At 46.4% G+C, this 19,567-nt stretch overlaps 1 protein-coding gene across 2 annotated transcripts; it reads right to left on the bottom strand.

Annotated features, from left to right (window-relative positions):
* Window positions 1–6,180: 6,180 nt before the first annotated feature.
* MARVELD3 (MARVEL domain containing 3) lies at window positions 6,181–19,043 on the bottom strand (the record flags this gene model as incomplete). 2 transcript variants are annotated; one of them, XM_079723410.1, is made up of 3 exons in its annotated part: window positions 6,181–6,818; window positions 16,023–16,150; window positions 18,655–19,043. In XM_079723410.1, the coding sequence occupies 3 exons, from the start codon at window positions 19,041–19,043 to the stop codon at window positions 6,181–6,183; spliced, it is 1,155 nt and encodes a 384-aa protein (XP_079579536.1). The 2 variants fall into 2 exon arrangements, with proteins under 2 accessions (XP_079579536.1, XP_079579537.1); XM_079723411.1 differs by lacking the exon at window positions 6,181–6,818 and adding an exon at window positions 11,171–11,781.
* Between the last annotated feature and the right edge of the window lie 524 nt (window positions 19,044–19,567).

The raw sequence follows: 19,567 nt of genomic DNA, 5'->3' as shown, positions 1-19,567 counted from the left end.
AAAATGATGTTTATTGGAAGTGTAGAACCAATCAAACAGATAATTTATGTATGTGATGTAGTGAGAGCACTTTTCATTGACTGTGAACTTTTTATTTTTGAATCTGCACTCGAGCCAGTCTTCTTAGAGGTAGCCCAGCGCCTTTGTCCACAGGCAGGATGATCGTCGGGTGCTGGAGCCGGCTGTGAGGGTACTAGGAAGGGCCCTGGGAAATTGATTTAACTGTTGGATGTCAGACTGTGAAAGTTCCTGAGAAACAGGAGAGTAGGGCCTTCTTTTGGGGATGAAGATGGGGAAGGAGTGAGGACTAAGACTACTTCCCCCCAAAATCACAAAAAGAGAATAACTCCTTGACAAATGTGACACCTGCTAGGAATCTCCCAGCAGGTCACAAGAGAGGCATTTGGGGATTGGCCTCTTTCCATAACATGTGATGGAGGTGGCGGTCAGCCTCCTAGCACGTAGGTCCAAGGCTGCTGCTGTAAGGTTACATCCAAGTAACCTTGAGTTATAGATGACTCTGAACAGACTGAGGCCGAACGAGCACAGATGGATGGATGGAGCTTCCAGGTTAGGCAGGTTCCTTCTCTTACTCTAGAGCAGAGAGGTGGTTTTCTAAAACATCAGGAGTGAGTTGAGGGTTCACCTCTTAATGTTTAACAGAGTCTTCTTCTGAAAATGCTTATCCATCTCACATGGTTTCACAGTACTGGGCTCAATTTCTGAAAGACTTAATTGAGAAAATCCTAAGCTTACAGAAAAAACCTGGTTTACTGATTTTTTTTGCACATTCCATGTAACCCTTGCAAAATGCAGTTCCTTCCATAATTCTGTTCTGTTGCCTTTTCTTTTAGAAGATTTACTTAGGAAAATTAATTCCTCTTTATTCCTGCGAAGTTTTGACATTGCTTAATGTTACCCAGTGGGGAATGTGCTTTGAATTTTTAAATACTTTCACAATTAAAAAGAAAATAGAGTGGAACCATTTTTGTTTCATGAGAAACAAAATGTTAAAGATAAGGTTAATCTCTACATATATTTGTCTTTTTTTTTTTTTTTTTGGGCGGGGGGATGTTTTGTTAAAGCAGTGGTAGAAAACCAGATGACCACTCCACAAATGGTTATGTATCCTCATCTTCTCAGAGGCCCCGTACCCATGTGCATGTGTCAGTGGGGTGCACTCTTGGGGGGGTTCCATACCAATGGCTGTCTAGTGTTCAACCCATCAAGGATCTGAATTTGAGTCCCCAAATTACCAGGAACACAAACTTTTCTGTGTCAAACTACTGGTTAGCTACTGCAGAATTTTAGAACTCAGGTCTTGATTTGAAGTGGGGAACATAGTGGTTCATGCAAAGTTCAGGTGCTGTAAGAATGATGGGAACAGTAGTGTGTTGCTGCCTTACTTTTTAATAGAAAAATTGGGGGGGGAATGAAAATGAAGGAAAAAACCCAAGATGACAGTGTTGGAAATTATTTTGGGAATATACCACTTTAATAGTATAGTCTTTTAAAAATTACCCTTTATCTGTGAACCTTTTCTTGTCTTTGTTTCCCACCCTACTAGTTGGAACCACCACAAAACCCAGTTATGAAATGACTTTACTAAAAGTAAATGTATTCACTTTTTAGTCAGCAGGACCCTAAAGTTCCAAATGTTCTTTTATGTGGTAGATTTATGTTCAGGAAATGTTAGGTTGTATGAAAACCTTTAATATAGGCTACACCAAAACTGACTACTCTTTTTTTGTAACTTCCTTTGATTCATTTCCCTCTATAATTGCTCTTTGTTAAAACAGGGGATGACAAGGCCATAGCCCATCACCAAAAATACACAGAACTCTTTTGACCTATGAAGTCATTTACAGTTATTGTGTGATCTGATTAGGTTGTCGGGTGGTGAAAGCCAGTAATCTGTCTCCAGGTGAATGTAACCTACTTCCCAGGACTTCACCCAGAGGATATGTGCCCCAGGTGGGCAGAGGCCCGTTGATCTCTAGCCCAGAGATCCCGGCCTCTGCATGATTCTCAGGTCCTCGTGCGTACCTCCCATTTAATAGAGACGTTTAAGAGGATTTCTGAAAGAACACTCCTGCTTAATGGGAGCAGTCCAGGAGTCCCATGGAAGAAAGAAAAATACACAAGTCTTGGCAGCCATGGTATTTTTATTTTTATCCAAATGGATTGAAAATCCATTTGAACGCTAGTATGTCATAAATCTGCCGTGCTACCATAGAGTCACTGACTTACCACTCCTCATTACAAGAGAGGGCTTTATTATACTACTGTAGAGTGTGTGTGTGCAATAAGTTGATGAATTCATTTTCCTGGTGTATAGAAGAGCCAACACAAGCAGCTTGGTAATCATTGGGTGCTATTTTCTAGGAGATGGAGCCAGTGAGGTTTGGCTGATCTGCTGAATATCAAACGATGCCCTTCTTTCCATGTAGGCTTTCAGCAAAAGCAGGTACTTGGAAGCCACAGGCTCACCTTCTCTATCTACTCAATAATTACTCATGAAGAGACCTCCATAAGGGAGCACTTGGCTGTTATTGATAAATGTACCAATTATTAAATAGTCTCCAAGCCATTCAGTGATGTCCTCAGCATCACTATAGAACTGTCTTGTGTCACTTTTTACTTCCCTCTGGGTGGGGACTTTCAGACTCCCCCAATGGCAAGTTAATCTTTCTCTCCAGTTAGTGACTTTTGCCCCATAGTTGGGTAAGCACTTCCTGGGTTGAGAAAAGCAGCTACAGTAAATCCTGCTCTGTTTCCCTCATTTGATGATCATTCAATCACACATAAGCTCCTTCAAAATTTCACGCACTTCTCCCAGAAGCTGTAGGGTTTTCTCTCACTGTTGCCAGTGGATGTCCTCCAGACAGTGAGTTCATATCTTATGGTTTTGTGCAATCATTGTCATATTGTAGTCCTAAGACTCATTATAGTGTATTTTTGATATTTTTGAAATGTGTTAAATTTTTTAATTCAATAATATGAGCCAGAGCATGTTGCAGCAGATCTATTGTTTGTAAAAAAAATAATAATAATAAATAACAATAATAATAAATAAAATAAAATGGAATCTTTTTCATGGCTTTGTTTTAAAATGGAGTACCTGTTATTTTATAAGTACTTTATTTTAGCATGAAACTGTAATTTTCTCTAACTTGTATGTGAAATTAGTTTCTTAACCAAAAGCACCTTTAGGATTTTTCTGCTTTTTCTTACTGTAGGGGAAGATAACAAATGAAGCCACGTTCCATAACACTCTATGAAGCTGTGAGTTAAGGCAAGAATAAATATTTTTGATCACCATTTAAGCTGAAATAGCAATAAAGATTTTTTACATTAAGAAATATTATATTCTGACTTGGTTTATATGTTTAAAGAAATCCCAAAGACAGGAAGCATGGTCCTTATTTCCATGCAGGTTATTAGCTGACTAGAGGGAACTTAATTTGTAAATAATCTACAGCTCTTCTTAAACCACAGAACTACCAGTGATACAGAGGAACTAAGTGGGTAATCTGGCCATCTTGTCTGTCCTAATGGCTTTGGTGTTAGAGTTTAAGACAGTGGTGAGTTTTGGCTCACAGCGTACGTCTAATCTCGCTAAGTCTCTGAATTGTTCCCCTTCCCTCTCCCCATTGGTTGTCTCCCATAATCTCTGGACTTCCAAGCAAGATTAGCTACCTCTCACTTCAAATAAAGGCCCAGTTGAACTCATTTTGCTGGTTTCCTCCTCGTTGAGCAGAACGAAATTTTGAAACCTTGGTCCACCAACTGTTCCTCGAGTACCTCCAATGTGCTGGGCTCAATGCCACCGTCTACTTTCATACCTCGGTTCCATGACACACACACCTGCCTGCAGGGTGGCAGAAGTGAACCTCTCTGGGTTGTTCTCTCCTTCGTGTGATACTGTCTCCCTGGTACGTCCACACCACAAGAGCACGTTAGTCACTCAGGACACTTTCCCGTGTGTGATTCACTGGGTCTGAGTTTTTCCTCCGCTACTTAAAAAGATATGACTTTAGGCAAGTTCACCTCTCCAAGGCAGGTGTTTTTTTCTCGATTGTTAAATGGAGATAATGGTCTCTCTCTCAACAGCTGTGAGCTAAAATGAGATGATGTCAACAAATGCTTCCTTAGCTCAGTACTGGACCCAGCACGGTGAACACTCAATGAAATGTCAACCATTGGGTGAGCCACTTAGCCTTCTTGAACTTTCATTTCATCTGTAAAATGTGAGTAAGAAATCTTGACCTGCCAACCTGCCAAGTGGTAGTAACTAAGGCAAGTTTTGCTAAGGCATTTTGAATGTCGCTACAGTGATGTGAGAGGACCTGAGCTGGCCAGTGCACCACACTGGGGTCGCAGTGGCCAAAGTCCTCATTTTTCCAAGCCCTGGACCCAGACACAGGCAAAGATCTACTCAGGGTATGTTTCAGGGAATAAATCCTAGATGAGAATAGTGTGTGTTGGGAAGTCTTTTGGGGGGTTCAGGTGGGAAATGGGTTGTTTGATTTTTGCTGCTGTTAAACTTGTCTTACCACTCAGTGAAAACTGTGGGACTCCAGCCACTGCCTCGGGCTAAGGTGGTGGAGCAGAAGCAGCTTTCTGTGGCACTGGTGTTTGTATTTGAAGCTAGCAGTGTAGACTTCTAGTTGTTGTTTTCCTCCAAGCTTTACTTTTTGTAAAAGTAGAATCTAGATATTTTCTCATTTCTGTTTGAGGTTTAGTTTGGATCCTTCACCTTGGATAGGTTCTATACGAGCTAGCAATAGGGAAGATTTAAGAGGAGAGAGGAAAGGTAATATATTCCAGGGAAAAGAGTCAGCAAACATGCAGGGGTAAAAACGGCCAACACACATCAGAGGAAAATGACATTGACTGAATTTTTTTAATAGCCACTTTGGCATACATTGAAACGGGCTTACGTTTACTGATTTCTTACTAACTGTATAGACAGTCTGAGATTTCTGTCAAAATTGCTATTTTTAGAAATGTACTAAAAATTTGGTTTGAACTTATTAATAGTTTAATCTCATTTATAATATGGAAATAAAACAATGTTATAAAAAACAGATGACAACTAGAAAAACTACCCTTTATAATAAGAACATGTATATTCCTAGTTGCATCTTACATGAACGGAATATCTGAGACTAGTTGTAAAGTATAAGAACAGCTATAAAACTTTAGGTTAAAATTACTGAAAGAACTTTATTTTTGAGATTCAGTGTTAATGATCTGTTACATATGGAAACAATTCAGAATTGTGAGAGATTACAATCGACCTCTGAAGGCCTACTCCGTAGGGCGCTGGAAGGGATGCAGAAATAAAGAAGGCTCCAGAATGCCTGTATAGTCTAGTAAAATCAACTGCTTTATCTTTGTGCTCAGCTGAATAACACGTTTAAGAAGTTTATGAATTTTATTTCTCACTATTTGGAGGCGTCATATGTCAGGAAATTATAAAATATTTCAGGAAAGGGAATTCCAATCAAATGACTTGAAACAAGAAAGCAACTAGCTTGGCAAGGTGGCAAAAACCATTTTATCTGAGCCCTACCCCAGGAATCCCGAGGAGGAACATGCATGCTAAAAGCACCTACCTGTCTTCAGGTTTCAGGGATCCAGCCTCTGGGACCCATGCAGTCATGGTATACTGTCGAATGGGCAGGAGAGTTTTCCTCCAGGAGAGAGCCAGAATGTAATTACTCATTTGGAATCTAATCACACAAATGCTTTATAATCATTCCCCTGGGATCAAATACAGGGGGAAATTTCATGTTTTTCTTAGTGACTTTAGTTCGGTCAGGCAAGCTATTTCCACTGTAACACTGGGCCTGCTACCCCTGATGTGTTGTTCTCATCTTTCAGAATTTCTCTGGCTACTTAGCTAGGATTATTACCTTACCATTTGGTAAGACAGCCAAACCATAAGCGTATATGCAAACTTCCAATGTTGCTCTTTGTAGCGAAGGTGGAGGTATTTTTTTCTAGCTCTCAGCCAACAAAGACATTGATAGAAAAATGGGATGATCATCTAGCTTTGCATTGGTGCCAAAGGGAACATTTATAAAATCAAGTACATGAAAACCACATTTGTGTAATGTGGTTTTTGAGAGAAACAAGGGAGCTGGGTTGACTTTTAGGTTCCAGTAGTAGATCTCAGAGTATCCCAGACCACAGGTATTCTGGTGCATCATTATAATTGCTGTGCTGTTCTTGGCTGTCCTTGTAGTGCTTCTGTTCTCGGTAGCTCCGCAGGGCCAGCACCACGCTGGCGCCATACATCACCACCAGAAGACAAGCAAAGGTGGCTGCTGCTCCGTCAGTGCCTGCCAGCTGGCAGTTCACCCAGGTGAGACCCCTGCGGGCATAGACCCTCTCTCTTGTCCTGCAGGTGTCTGTGGCATTGATCCGCAAGGCTGCGTAGAGGTAAATGCCGATGCCTACGCAGTAGCCCAATGCCGCGAGGAGGCTGAAGGCGGCCTCCAAGAGGAGCCACTTCCCCGGCAGTTTGTTTAGACTCTTGGCTCCTTGGAGTAAAACACCCAAGGTGAGGACACCCAGCCCCAGAGAAACAGCCACGCCGCTGTATATCAGGGGCGCCCGGAGGATCGTGTACTGCTGGTCCAGCTGCCGAACCTGCTCCAGCTCAGTGCCCTCAAACGGTGAGTAATAGTTGTTCCCAAAGCCACCGCCGCTGGTAAAGCTGGCACTGAATCCAGCAAGGACAAAGTAGGAGGCCACGATACACATGAGAACCATCCCATTCAATATCACCTCCACTATCTGTATCACACCTAGGAGGAGAGAGATTGGGAATTTAACACTGACGTCACTCACCCAGGAAAGCTCTCTAGGTCAGGCAAGAGAAATACCACCTGATTGTGAGGTCAGACTCAACATCCTTGGTGTTTGTTTTTTAATACTCATGTTTGAAAATCAAAATGCCACTGTGGAAAAACTTTTGGCCATTACTTTAAAAACTATACATACACTTACCATGTGACCTTGCAACTGTACCCCTGAGCATTCATCCTAAAGAAATGAAAACTTCGGTCTACACAAAAACATGTACACAGATGTCACAGTAAACCCTAATGCCCTCCAGTGGGCGAATGGTTCAACAATCTGGTACAGCCATCCCCAGGGGAAACTCTACTCAGCAATGAAAAGGAATGAGCTGCTGATACTCGGAACAGCTCAGATGGATCTCAAGAGATTCATGATGAGTGAAAAAAGCCAGTCTCAAAAGGTTACATACTGTATGATTCTATTTACATAACAGTCTCAAAATGTGAACAGATTAGTGGTTGTCAGGGAGGAGTGGGATTGTGGGAGCGGGAGGGGGATGGGTGTGACTGTAAGTGGGGAGCGTAGGGATGTTCCAGTGATGGAACAGTTCTGTAGCTGATGGTGGCAGTGGTCACACGAATCTACACAGGTGATAAAACCGCACAGACCTACACTCACACAGACATGAGTGCATGTAACACTGGTGAAATCTAACTAAGCTCTGGAGAGTGTCAATTTCCTGGTTGTGATTTTGTACTGTAGTCACCACTGGGGAAAACCGGGTTAAGGATACACAGGGTCTTTGTTTTATATTAGCAATGTTTTGTGAATCTATAATTATTTCAAATTTTAAAGTTTAAAAAAAATCAAAATGACATAAAAGGGCATAAACTGAGAAAAATCACCCATGTCCCTGTCCACCCTGTTCTCTACCCCCAACCACTTTCATTATTTTCTAATATAACTTTCCAGCATTCGTTTATGCAAGTAAAAACACTCAAATCTGAATTTCATCCCCCCTTTCCCTGCTTGTGTCACAGGGAGGACACCACACACACTGCTCTGCATTGTGCTTTACTCTTCCTGGAGATGTTTTCAGATCAGCTCCTACAGTGTCCACATGCTCTGTTACGTGGCCTCCAAGCCCGCTGTGTGGGTGGACCAGTCTATTCAGCCAGGATCCTACTGCTGGATACTTGACCTGTTCACTTGGGGGGGTTCTTACAAGTTTAAGGAACCCGCAAATGCCACGAGGCAGCAGAAGCCAACAGGTGAATGGAGATGAATGTCGACTTGTCCAAAGTCACCTTTCATTTGTCACTGACAGGGGCCCCAGCCTCTCGTTAGGCGTCTTCCTGGGAGAAGGTCTCCTGTTGTTCTCTCAGGGGTCAGAGATGAGAATGAAGAGAAAAGCATATGAACCTAGAGTGGGAATGCCAGGCTCACATCCCCGCTCTTTACTGCCTTGTGACCGTGCCCAAGTCACTGACACTAAGCCTCAGATACTTCATCTGACAAATGAAGGTAATGCCTCCCTGTCTTATCCCACAGGGCTGGGATGAGGCCCAAATGAAAGCAGGTATGTGAAAATACCTGGAAAATTTTAAAATGTTATACAAGTGGATGGTGATGCAACCCAGTAACATATATAAAATGGAAGGAGAGGGGACTTCCCTGGTGGTGCAGTGGTCAAGAATCCACCTGCCAACGCAGGGGACACGGGTTCGATCCCTGGTCCAGGAAGATCCCACATGCCGCAGAGCAACTAAGCCCGTGAGCCACAACTACTGAGCCTGTGCTCTAGAGCCTGCATGCCACAACTATTGAGCCCGCATGCCACAAATACTGAGCCCATGTGCTGCAACTAATGAAGCCTGGGCGCACAGAGCTTGTGCTCCACAACAAGAGTAGCCATCACAATGAGAAGCCTGGGCACTGAAATGAAGAGTAGCCCCCGCTCGCCACAACTAGAGAAAGCCCGTGCGCAACAATGAAGACCCAATGCACCCCCCAAAAAAGGGGGGGGGGATTAGTAAGAGATTTAAGAAGAAAAGGGACAGGGACTTCCTTGGTGTCCAGTGGGGAAAACTCCACGCTCCCAATGCAGGGGGCCTGGCGTTCAATCCCTGGTTGGGGACCTAGATCCCACATGCCACAATTAAGACCCGGTGCAGCCAAAATAAATAAATAAATATATAAAAAAAAGAAGAAGAAGAAAAGGGACAAATTTATGAAAAGCATGGTTTCCCAGAAGTCAGGAAAACCCTGCAATACACAAGGGGGTACCACAACGTTTATAAACTGGGCAGCTAAAGACCAGTATGTCTAATGTACTTAGGCAACAGCTACTGGGCTTGCTGATTCCATCTCCTGCTGGGCCCACACAAATTCCTAGGAGGTCCGTGGAACGCAGCAGTTAAGGGCTCTGACAGTTAAGAAGTTACATTCCTCTAATTTAAATCTGAAAATAACATCAGACCAGAACGGCCCACTCTCCTCCCAGGCACCATAAGCTACTGGCTACTCTCTCCCTACAAGCAGCGCAAATTAATTGACCCAGACATCATTCTAATTCACGGGGAGTAGCTATCTCCCCCACCCAACACCTTTCTCTGCCTTGGTTTTCCTTCTGCATGCAGTTAATCTCTCACCCCCTGAAGGGAAGCAGGGATACTGTGCTACTACAAGATGTGGGCAACCTGAATGTTTCCTTCTGGGACAAGATTCTGCCAAAACAGCAGCGGCATAATCCACGCAGCACATATCTGCCAGGCTGAAATGTAATATATCTATTGATAGATCTTGTCAACTACTCCACTGACTGCAACAATCAAGAGAAATAATGGTCTGTTGCTGGGGCCAATGATGAAGAAGTATGGCCACTGGATATTATCAGAGCAGCAGCCAGGCCTGACCTGGCTTTGCTGAAAACATCGAACAGGTTCAAGTATTTCCAAGCATGCTGTTAGTGCAGAAAGATTCACAGACATCAGGAGAAAAGAGTGGCCTACTAGAGCTAGCAGTTTATCCCTATGGAGAGGGATAAACTGTAGGGGGAAGTGGAAACTGAAACAGACAGGAGATTTTTATTGCAAAATAGCCTCTTTTTGGGTGAGGCTGCTTTTGTGGCTGATCATTTAGTACTCTGCTTAACTAAACATCTACTATCTGCCTTTTCACTGTAAATGTGAAAAAACTGAGGAAAGCAAATCAAATTAAAACATTTTTTTCTAAAATAAGACTAAGACGTGCAGTCAAGTCTTACATAAAATGAAAAAAAATTTTTTTAATTTCCTCTCCAGAAGCAGATACTGTTAATACATTCTTATATATTCTTCAAGAAGTTTTCTAATCATATACAAGCAACTATATGTATTTCCTTTTGTAAAACCAACTCACCTTTTAAATGTGACAAGAAAATAATATTATAAATGTAAAGAGAACCATCACCTCCAAATTAAAATTTTTCTTTGGATTTTTATTGGAGTCACATAAAGCAAAGAACATATTCACTTGTACCAAGAATATATTATAATGGGCCATAAATCCTAACTTAACATGCAGTAAGAACCCATGAAGTTGTCTGGCCAAAAGTAGCATACTTATCCTGGGAAAGATTTTACTTTCTTTAATTTTGGATGGATCCTGAATTCCAGATGTCGGGTTGAATTCGTCGTACAATGGTACATTTACAAGAGGTACAAAACACTTATTGAGCTTTCAAGCCCATTGTAAGGGGCTTGTTAGAATACCTCCTTTGCGGCCCAGTGAATTAATCTGATTCCTCTTTCCTCAGCCCACGTCTCCCTCCAGCTTGTATCTTACAGCAGCAGTTTCCCAGGCATCCCCAACCCCTGCCATCCAGAGCATTAAAGAAGTCAAGGGCCTAGAGTTCAGTGAGGAAAAAATTCGAGGCTAATCTGCTTAAGACCGCTGTGTTTAGAGAACTTCAGGCTGAAATGTTTTTTCATGTCTGTGTGGCTTTTCATGAACTTTGAGGATGAGGTTCTTCAAATTCACTTGGTTATCTCCCTTTATTCACTCAAGAAGTGCACTTTGCTGCAGCATATGCCTTTTCCTTGTGGGTCTCGGGCTCTAGTTTTGGTTGTTTTTTGTTGTTGTTTTGTTTTTGTTTTTTAAAGTAATTTTGGTTGGTCCCTCACCAACAGAGGGCTCCAGAACCAGGGTTTATTACATCAGGCAGTGCTGCTCCATGTACCCTGGAGCTAGGCCCAGCAAACTAAAATCGGTCTGTTACTTTCCAAGGGTTGGCAAGTTCTACAACAAAATATTCCACGAAAGACAGTGGTTCATAGTAACTTCCATCCCTCAAGTTTTTTGGAACGTTTTAAAAAGCCTAAAACTCCAGCATTTCCGCAGGCTTCTCTTTCAGCTTCCTAACCTTTCGGTAACCCCTGATGGCCAGCACGGCCCCCAGGGCAAAAACCCCAATGCCCAGGGCAGCAAAGATTCCAGCACCTATGTCTCCCCCGTGGAAACTGCAGCTGAAGCCACTGTATCCTTTCCTCTGATACAGCGCCTCCCTCTCCTTACACACGGGAGAGGCGTAGGCAGCCGAGAGGTAGTGGAAGTAGAAGTACAAGGCTGGGATGTAAGCCCCGGCAATGAGCACGTCCAACAAGCCTTCGATCACCAGCCATAGGGGGCAATGCCACGGGACCCGCAGGACGCCCACGGCGATGAGGAGGCAGCAGAAGGCCATGAGGGCTCCGCTGCAGGCCATAGCCACGGTGACCATGGGCAGCTTTAGCTGGTAGAACTGGACGTCCAGCTGCTGCGCTTTCTCCCCGTCAGCACCATCGAAACCACTGTAAGCCCCTCCGTACTGGTAGTAGTAAATGCCCCCCAGGCTGGTGATGCCCGTGTAGCCCCCTGTGGAACTGTAAGACACAGAGCTGCAGGCCAGGATCAGCAAGTTCAGGAGAACCTCCAGCATTTGGCAGCAGGCTGCAAAAGAAGGGTGTGTTACCATTTTGAGAGATGCTACTTTGCGCTTGGAGACTTCCACCTTCAGGCTTATCTTCCCCGTGGCAGCTCACACCACAGCCAGCTCCTTATCCTGCCCCCTGGAAGGCCTGAGCAGCCAAAGCTGCATGATTAGCATTAGATGGTAGCAGGGAACTGTGGTCTCCAGAAATGATGTCAGAGGTACTTTGGACTGAAAAGGGTAACTCTCAAAAGAGCAAAGCAGCCTGCCCCAGGTGGGCTGCAGGACGATGGGGGCAGAAATCAGGCCAGTGAGCAGAAAGAAAGGGGTCCTTTATGGAAGGCAAGCACGTTCTCTGCCCGAACCCTTCCCTGCCAAGAAGACTGAAAAGTAGTTATTTCCTCTTTAGATGTGTTTTGTGGCCATCTTCAGTTTGAAAGAGGAAATTTCTCCAAATTTGAAGGAGCTTATATCATAGTGCTTAAAAAATATAATGATGTTAGAAGAAAAGCATGGAAGTTATCCATCAGAATGTTAACCATGGTTCACATGTATTAGGGATAAGAAAGGTTAGCTTAATTAAACCTATAAGGCTGGGCTTCCCTGGTGGCGCAGTGGTTGAGAGTCCACCTGCCGATGCAGGGGACACGGGTTCGTGCCCCGGTCCGGGAAGATCCCACATGCCACAGAGCGGCTGGGCCCGTGAGCCATGGCCGCTGAGCCTGCGCGTCCGGAGCCTGTGCTCCGCAACGGGAGAGGCCACAACAGTGAGAGGCCTGCGTACCGCAAAAAAACAAAACAAAACTATAAGGCTTACTGAATTAGAGAAACATAATTGGTTTTACTGTTCTTAGACTTTAATTCAATAACTATGTTTTAAAGTTTAATTTTGTTTTCTTTTAGTTTCCCTAAAGAGCAAATCTGGGCTGTGATATTTTCCCAGGGCTGGATTTTTTCAGGACCCTTGGCTGCTTTATCTTGGACGATGAAAGAGCCCCAGATCTTCCACCAAAGCTGGCTACTTTCCTTAAAGTCAGCTTTACTGTTATATAACTTATACACAACAAAATGACCCGCATTAAGCAAACAGCCTAGTAAGTTTTGACAACTGTGTATGCCATGTAATCATAATCGAGATATAGACTGTTTTCATCACCCCAGAAAGTTCCCTAGTCACCCCTTGTGGTCAACCTCTCACCTTCCTCCTCAGGCCACCACTGATCTACTCTCTGCCATTAGGAACTAGGTTTGTCTTTCTCAAATTTCATGCAAATGGAATCATACAGTTAATGTACTCTTCTGTGTGTTGCTTTTTTTTCTCAGCATAATATAAAGCTGGGTGCTTCTGAGCTGGGAGTTGTACGTGCTGACATAGGCTCAGTCCCATAAGCACTGAGTTAGGGTATTAAATAAGCATATAGGGCTTCCCTGGTGGCGCAGTGGTTGAGAGTCCGCCTGCGGATGCAGGGGACACGGGTTCATGCCCCAGTCCGGGAGGATCCCACATGCCGCGGAGCGGCTGGGCCCGTGAGCCATGGCCGCTGAGCCTGCGCGTCCGGAGCCTGTGCTCCACAACAGGAAAGCCACAACAGTGAGACGCCCGCGTACCGGAAAAAAAAAAAAAAAAAAAAAAAGCATATAAAGGGGGGAGGGAGAATGCAAGTTGGGGGGCAAAACCCCCACCACTGTCCCTCTGAACCTTTTCAGTGTGGTCACAAGTCAATGCCACTGGCAGTGAGAAGCCATCTCAAAACCTAAACCTCCAGGCTCTGAGTGAGAGACAGCACCACTGACTATAGAGATGACAACGTTTGGAGAGAGAAGGAAATTAAATTTTTAAGGATGGTTTGCAAGTAAGGCAAACATCAAGCCCTTGCATCAAGTTGAATGCAAACATCACCCTTTTTTTTTTCTTCTTCACAATTTCCTTGTTACACTGGCCTAGATCTCCTTTTACGATCTTCTCCATCATGATTTGAGCACCAAAGGTCTCAAGGAAGAGGAAAAGGACGAAAGGGAAAGGGGAAGCTGCTCCAAATGCAAGTGGGAGGGAGCCAGGAGGGGAGCAGGCCATGTGCCTCCTCCCCAGGGAACTTGTAATTCCTCACCAGTCCTTCCAGATGATAAACCTATAACACAACCTATAAATGACAGGATTCCTAGTGATCTGATATGCACATGTGACGTCTGTACTTGCTGTTTATCTGATCTTTATCCTCAGCCTTTAAAGTTTTTAGCAGCTGAGGAGTCTTGCCCATAACCGTGAATTCGGGGCTTATCTATTTTTGTCAGTGTTCCACTGAACTTCCTAAGGGTGACTCAGCCCAAACTGCAGGGTCTCCCTAGGAAGTTAGAGAGAGCCACAGCTGCCTCCCATTTTTGCCAGTTTGCTGGAGGAGGACATGACTTCACTGATGAGGAAAAGAAATCACAGAAGATCGACTCTAAGACGAGGCTGAAAATCTTCAGGTGACCTTTACCCAGGTGTGAATTTCCTGTTTGAGACAAGTTCCCAGTGTTTAATGGCAGTTGCTCTCAACACAACACAGCATTGTGTATTTATATGGGTCCCTGCGTATCCAGAGATCTTTATAAGCCCTCATTTGTTAGCTTCTGACTGCTGAACTATCCTTTCACTATCTTGACTCAGAAACCCAACATCTAGGCCCAACCAAATAGCCAGAAGCAATCAAAGCTAAATCAGGGGCCTCAAGCTCTGCCCTCTCCTCTTGGTAAATCAATCGCTGAAGAAGAATACCTCTAGAGAGAAACCTGTTAAAGAGCCTCGGGCTTATTCCTATTATTTATATCATCAAGAAAAGAAGGTCAAGCACATAAACCACTTCAGGCCTTAGAGTCAGGCTCCAACTTTCAATTCCAGCTCTTCCACTTAACTGCTGTGTGACTTTGTGTAACTTACTGTACCTCTCTGAGCCTCAGGAGTTGTTGAGAGAATTAAAAGCAACGGGGTGTGCCAACATACGTAAACTAGAGTGAGGATTCTTGTACCTGGATTGCCTAGAGCTCTTCAATGAAAGTTCTACATAATCCCGTAATAACGTATCTCATTGTAATCATTCTAAGAGACATCTTCAGGGGCTTCCCTGGCGGCACAGTGGTTAAGAATCCCCCTGCCAATGCAGGGGACATGGGTTCAAGCCCTGGTCCGGGAAGATCCCACATGCCACAGAGCAACTAAGCCCGTGTGCCACAACTACTGAGCCTATGCCCTAGGGCCTGCAAGCCACTGCTGAGCCTATGTGCCACAACTACTGAAGCCTGCACACCTAAAGCCTGTGCTCCACAACAAGAGAAGCTACCGCAATGAGAAGCCCGCGCACCACACTGAAGAGTAGCCCCCGCTCGCCGCAACTAGAGAAAGCCCGCACGCAGCAATGAAGACCCAATGCAGCCAAAAATAAATTAATTAAAAAAAAAGAGAGAGACATCTTCAGGTATAAGTTCCATGATTTCTCCCCCTTAGGCCAAGAAGTTTTCCCCTCTTAGTCATAGGTAGCCGAGGAAAATTTCTTACCAAATCATGTGAGCCATAAGGGTAAGATTTTCTTCACCCTGACAAACCAGATTTTCTTCATTGTTGGCAAGGCCAGGCCTGGTGCTAGGATGGGAACTCTGGGAAACCACATTTGGAGCTGACGCATGATATTATTTAAGTGTTCTTCATACTGTGGATTCTAATAAGTGTGGTTTTTTGTTTTTGTTTGTTTTCAGTGAAATAGAAGTTACTGCCCTTCGTAGGTGATGGCGTGTTGTTTCATGACGTGTGTGTGCACATGCGCGCACATGTGAACTTGTTCTTAATGTGAAACATATTTCTTACTGTGGGTCTCAGTCAACAATATTTAAAAGCCATGATGGCAGGTTTGGGCATCGGATCTCCCGTCCTGTGGCATGAGCTCAACCTGGCTGCCATCTCCGGTGATCTCTCTTTAACTTGGCCCGCCTTGCCAGAGGGGTCCCCCTCTGACAGCCGGCAACTCAGAGCTGGCTCTGAAAACTGCAGGCATGACCGCCTCACCACACCCAGGCCCTTCCGAGGAGAAACACAGGAAACCTAGCCGCCCCTTTCAGATGTTCCTAACCTTCTTTAGAAAGTGTGAACTTCACGCAGGTATGAAAACGAAAATACGAGGAAACCAAAAGGGAAGTCGCCTTGAATTTTTGCTCCATTGTCTCGGACCCTGTCCAGAACCACCAGCAATGGTAAGTAATTGGTCAAACTGCCTTCAAAATGGCTCACCTCTCCCGGTGCACAGGTATCTGCACTTGTGGCATTCCAGGAGCCCTTCAGCCTCTGACTGGTAATATTCCACTTCCTCAAGTCCAGGCCTGGGGGTCGAAAGCGGATATCTCCCTGAAGTGGGCTCACTATAATCAAACACATGTGTGGCCATTAGCAGGCTTCAAATTCAATAGCATGTTCAGCATTAGAACTCTGGACACCTCACGCTGGGCTCAGACATTAAAGAATGCACAGAACAGAAAATCTGCCACAGATTTCATACTCCAGAGAATTTTCTGGTTTAGTGGCTATACAAGGCCTCCAAACACTTGGCCCAGTTCTGCTAATTAAGCACGTCACTTATCTCAGTAATTCTGAGCCCCGCCTCCCATGCTGGCTTGGCCCGCGGGGGACGGTGTGTGTGTGTGTTGTGGGGGGTATCTAACAGGTAGCTGGGAGCCACCTGGGGGAGCTTTTCAGTTCAGTGAGGACCAGGCCCTCTTCAAAACTAGTTTGCATTCACAAGACTGATGCCCAGGCTGGCATTCTCTTCTTTCCCTTGTTACTTTGGAAGGAGTTGAATCCACAATCATTCTCTAGGCTGTGGGTGGTACAGACAACTTTGGACATCTTCACATGTCTCCCTCTTCCTCTGCCAGCCCTGGAATATTCTGTTCCTTCTCCTCCCCCCACCCCACCCTTCCCTATCACTTTATCCAGCACATCCTGGGCTTTGTCCAAGATTCAGTGGTGAATGGTGGGGGCTGCATTCTACTAGCTGGGCTCCAGGGATCCTTCTAGAACATAGATCTCACCATGTATTTTTTGCGTTTGAAATCCATAAAGTCCAAACTTTAAGCACAGCAAGGGAGGGCCCGTGCTCATCTCTCTCCACTCACAACCTCATGTTCACAGACCCAGCCATAGTGAACTGCCCCTCTCCCCGCCCCAAAAGATGACCCGCATTCCCATGCCTCCAGGTCACCGTGGAAACTACTTCTCTGCTTGAGACAGCCTCTTGCTCCTTCTCCAGAACTCAGCTTTGAGGCTATCTCCTCCAGAAAACATTCCAGAGCCCAATCAGGGCCCCAGTTCTGTTCTCTTTGTGTCTGTCCCCCCGCTGGAGTGGCATGTTTCACAAGTGCTGCAAATTGGCCTGTTTACTTGTCAGTGTCCTGTGGACACCGTGAGTAGATCTCTGTAGTCCCTGGCCCTACCTCCCATCCATTAAATACATGCTTGTTATGTGAAGGAGAGACAGAAATAAATTACTCTTGGTTTTAAACCACCAACTGTGAGCAAAAGAAGCAAAAGTATTCCCTTCACTAGCTTTGGGGCTTGGTGGGGGTGGGGACAGGGGGACCAGGACACCAGTATAGAAGGAAACCTAAACATGAAGCTCTGGATTCTCCCAGGCCTGGCAGTTGCAATGCAGTGTGGCTTTAGGCAGGGAGACAGTGGCCAGTGCCTGTGACTGTAACTGGGCACACCCTTTGTCACAGTTTGGCTAGTTAGTTCTAGATAATGTAACATAAACTCAGGATAATAGCTTTCCCGCTGTGTGGACACAACCAGAAGAGAGACTAGGCTTAAGCCTCCAAGTTCCATAGCAGAGAGGAGCCTGGACTCCTCCTGGGGACGAGGGCAAAAACCAGAAGGCAGTCATCACTCCAGTACCTGCCTGTCTCCTTCTTGGCCTGGCATCTAATCTAGGCATTCAGTAATATTTGTGGAGTTGGATGGAACGTGCAATGGAAAAAAGACCACTTCCCTAGAGGGGGAGTGGGGTCTGGGACCACCACCTCTCTTTCCTTCCATCCTTACCCTCTCCCAGCTCACAGTCTTCCAGAACGTCATGATGCTTTCACCCCACAGGCCTTATGGGAACTCTGTTCTACAAGGCAGTGATGGCAAAGTTTGTTCATTCAAGAGGGTGGGGTCTGAAACAATCATGGGATTTGAATGAGGCTGCCCAGAAAGACCTCACTGACAAAGGGGGAAAAAAATCTCTGCCCTTTTTTGCAGAGTTTTAGGTACATTCAGTTCTTTGGCTAAAAGTGTATCTTCTCCCAGCTGTCTGGTTTTGAAATGCATATACCCCTGGAAGGGATTACACATTAAACTATTAGCTTTTCATTGGTCTTTTATTAGGCCCGGGTCTCCAGGGAACGGGACTTTGGGGAGGGCTGGTTTTGGAGCACAGGACAAGGGTCTGAAGCCCCAAGGGGCAGTCCTGTGACCACGTGAGTGGGGGTCAGCGAGGGGCCTCAGGTTAACCCGACCCACCCAATCTCCTTCCCACCCCTTCCCTTTCTAGTCCTGAAGTCCTCTCTTCCTCTTTACCTGGTCCCTGGTCCTTCCACTGCTAAAGGGGGGGGTGGGGGGCAGGGGGGTGGAGGGTGGAGGGAGGTGGGGGGTAGGTCTCTGCGTTGTTCATCAGGTTCAGGTCAAGGAGTGTGTGTGTGTGGGGGGGCACTGTAAGGTCTTCCTTCCCTCCCAGGTCACCTTTAAGAGCTCAAAAGGGAACAATGGCACTTCCTTTAAACCAGATTCCCAGGACAAGTAGCCGGGACAGCAGAACCGCGCAGACTGGCCTCAGACCCAGGCTTCCTCCGGGGCGAGGTAGAGGGCCCTCGCTGCCCCACCTTACCTTTCTGGTCCTCGGCGTCCGAGGCCCTCCTTCCGCAGGGGCGGTGGCTCCGGGGTTTTCGAAGGCGCGGGCCAGGGGGGCGGGGCCGCGTCCCAGGTCGGCTGCCGGGGTCCGTCCCGCGACCGACTCTGGCGGGATTGTTCCCAAACTCTTTGTTCACCGCCACGATGGTCCCCGGCCCTGTGTCTGTCCTGGCGGGGTTCCCGGTCCCTCCCCCTGTCCCGGTCCCCGTCCCTCCGTCCGCCCCCGTTTCTCTCCCTGCGCCGGTCCCCGGCTCTGTCCCGCTGTCTCTCGGGGTGGTGGTCTCGGTCCGAGCGGGGGTGCCGGTCTGGGTCCCGCTCTCTCGGCCGGGCCCGGGACTCGCGATTCCCCGACGTAGGTTGTTCCATAGCTCTGTTCCGCGTCCCCGCCCCAGAGCGACCCGAGGGCAACAATCCACAAGTTTCCCCGGCAGGTGGCCAAGCCCGGGGGCGGGGCAGGGCGGGGGCGGGACGCTCACCTGCGCGCACGCGCACTAACCCCGCTGCGCGCCAGGAGAGCGTTCACTTGAGCGCGCGCGCCGGAAGGGACGCTGCTGAGCGCGGCCTGGGGTCTGGGCGCGCGTGTGCCTGGGTGGGGTGCGAGCCTGGCGGGGTTTGCTGCTTTACACACAGAGGAGGGGACTACCGCCCTCCCGCCGTGCCCCGTCGGCCCTGGAGTATCCGCTTCGCGACCCCTCAAGATGGGCTGCCTAGGGAACTGTGCTCTCAACTTAGCACCTTGGGTATGCTTCCCCAGAGTGTTCACCCATCCGCTCTCTCACCCATCCGTCCACTCAGCCACCCAGCCGGCCCCCCAGCCACTGTCCGTCTCTTCCTCCCTCTCCTGCTATCCTTACAACAACTGTGTCGTAGGGGACTTGAGGCCAGTTCAT

This window comes from Hyperoodon ampullatus, assembly GCF_949752795.1.
Source record: "Hyperoodon ampullatus genome assembly, chromosome: 18".
Lineage (NCBI taxonomy): Eukaryota > Metazoa > Chordata > Mammalia > Artiodactyla > Ziphiidae > Hyperoodon > Hyperoodon ampullatus.
The sequence above is the reverse complement of the archived record's forward strand: the minus strand, read 5'-3'. Positions and strand labels throughout refer to the sequence as shown.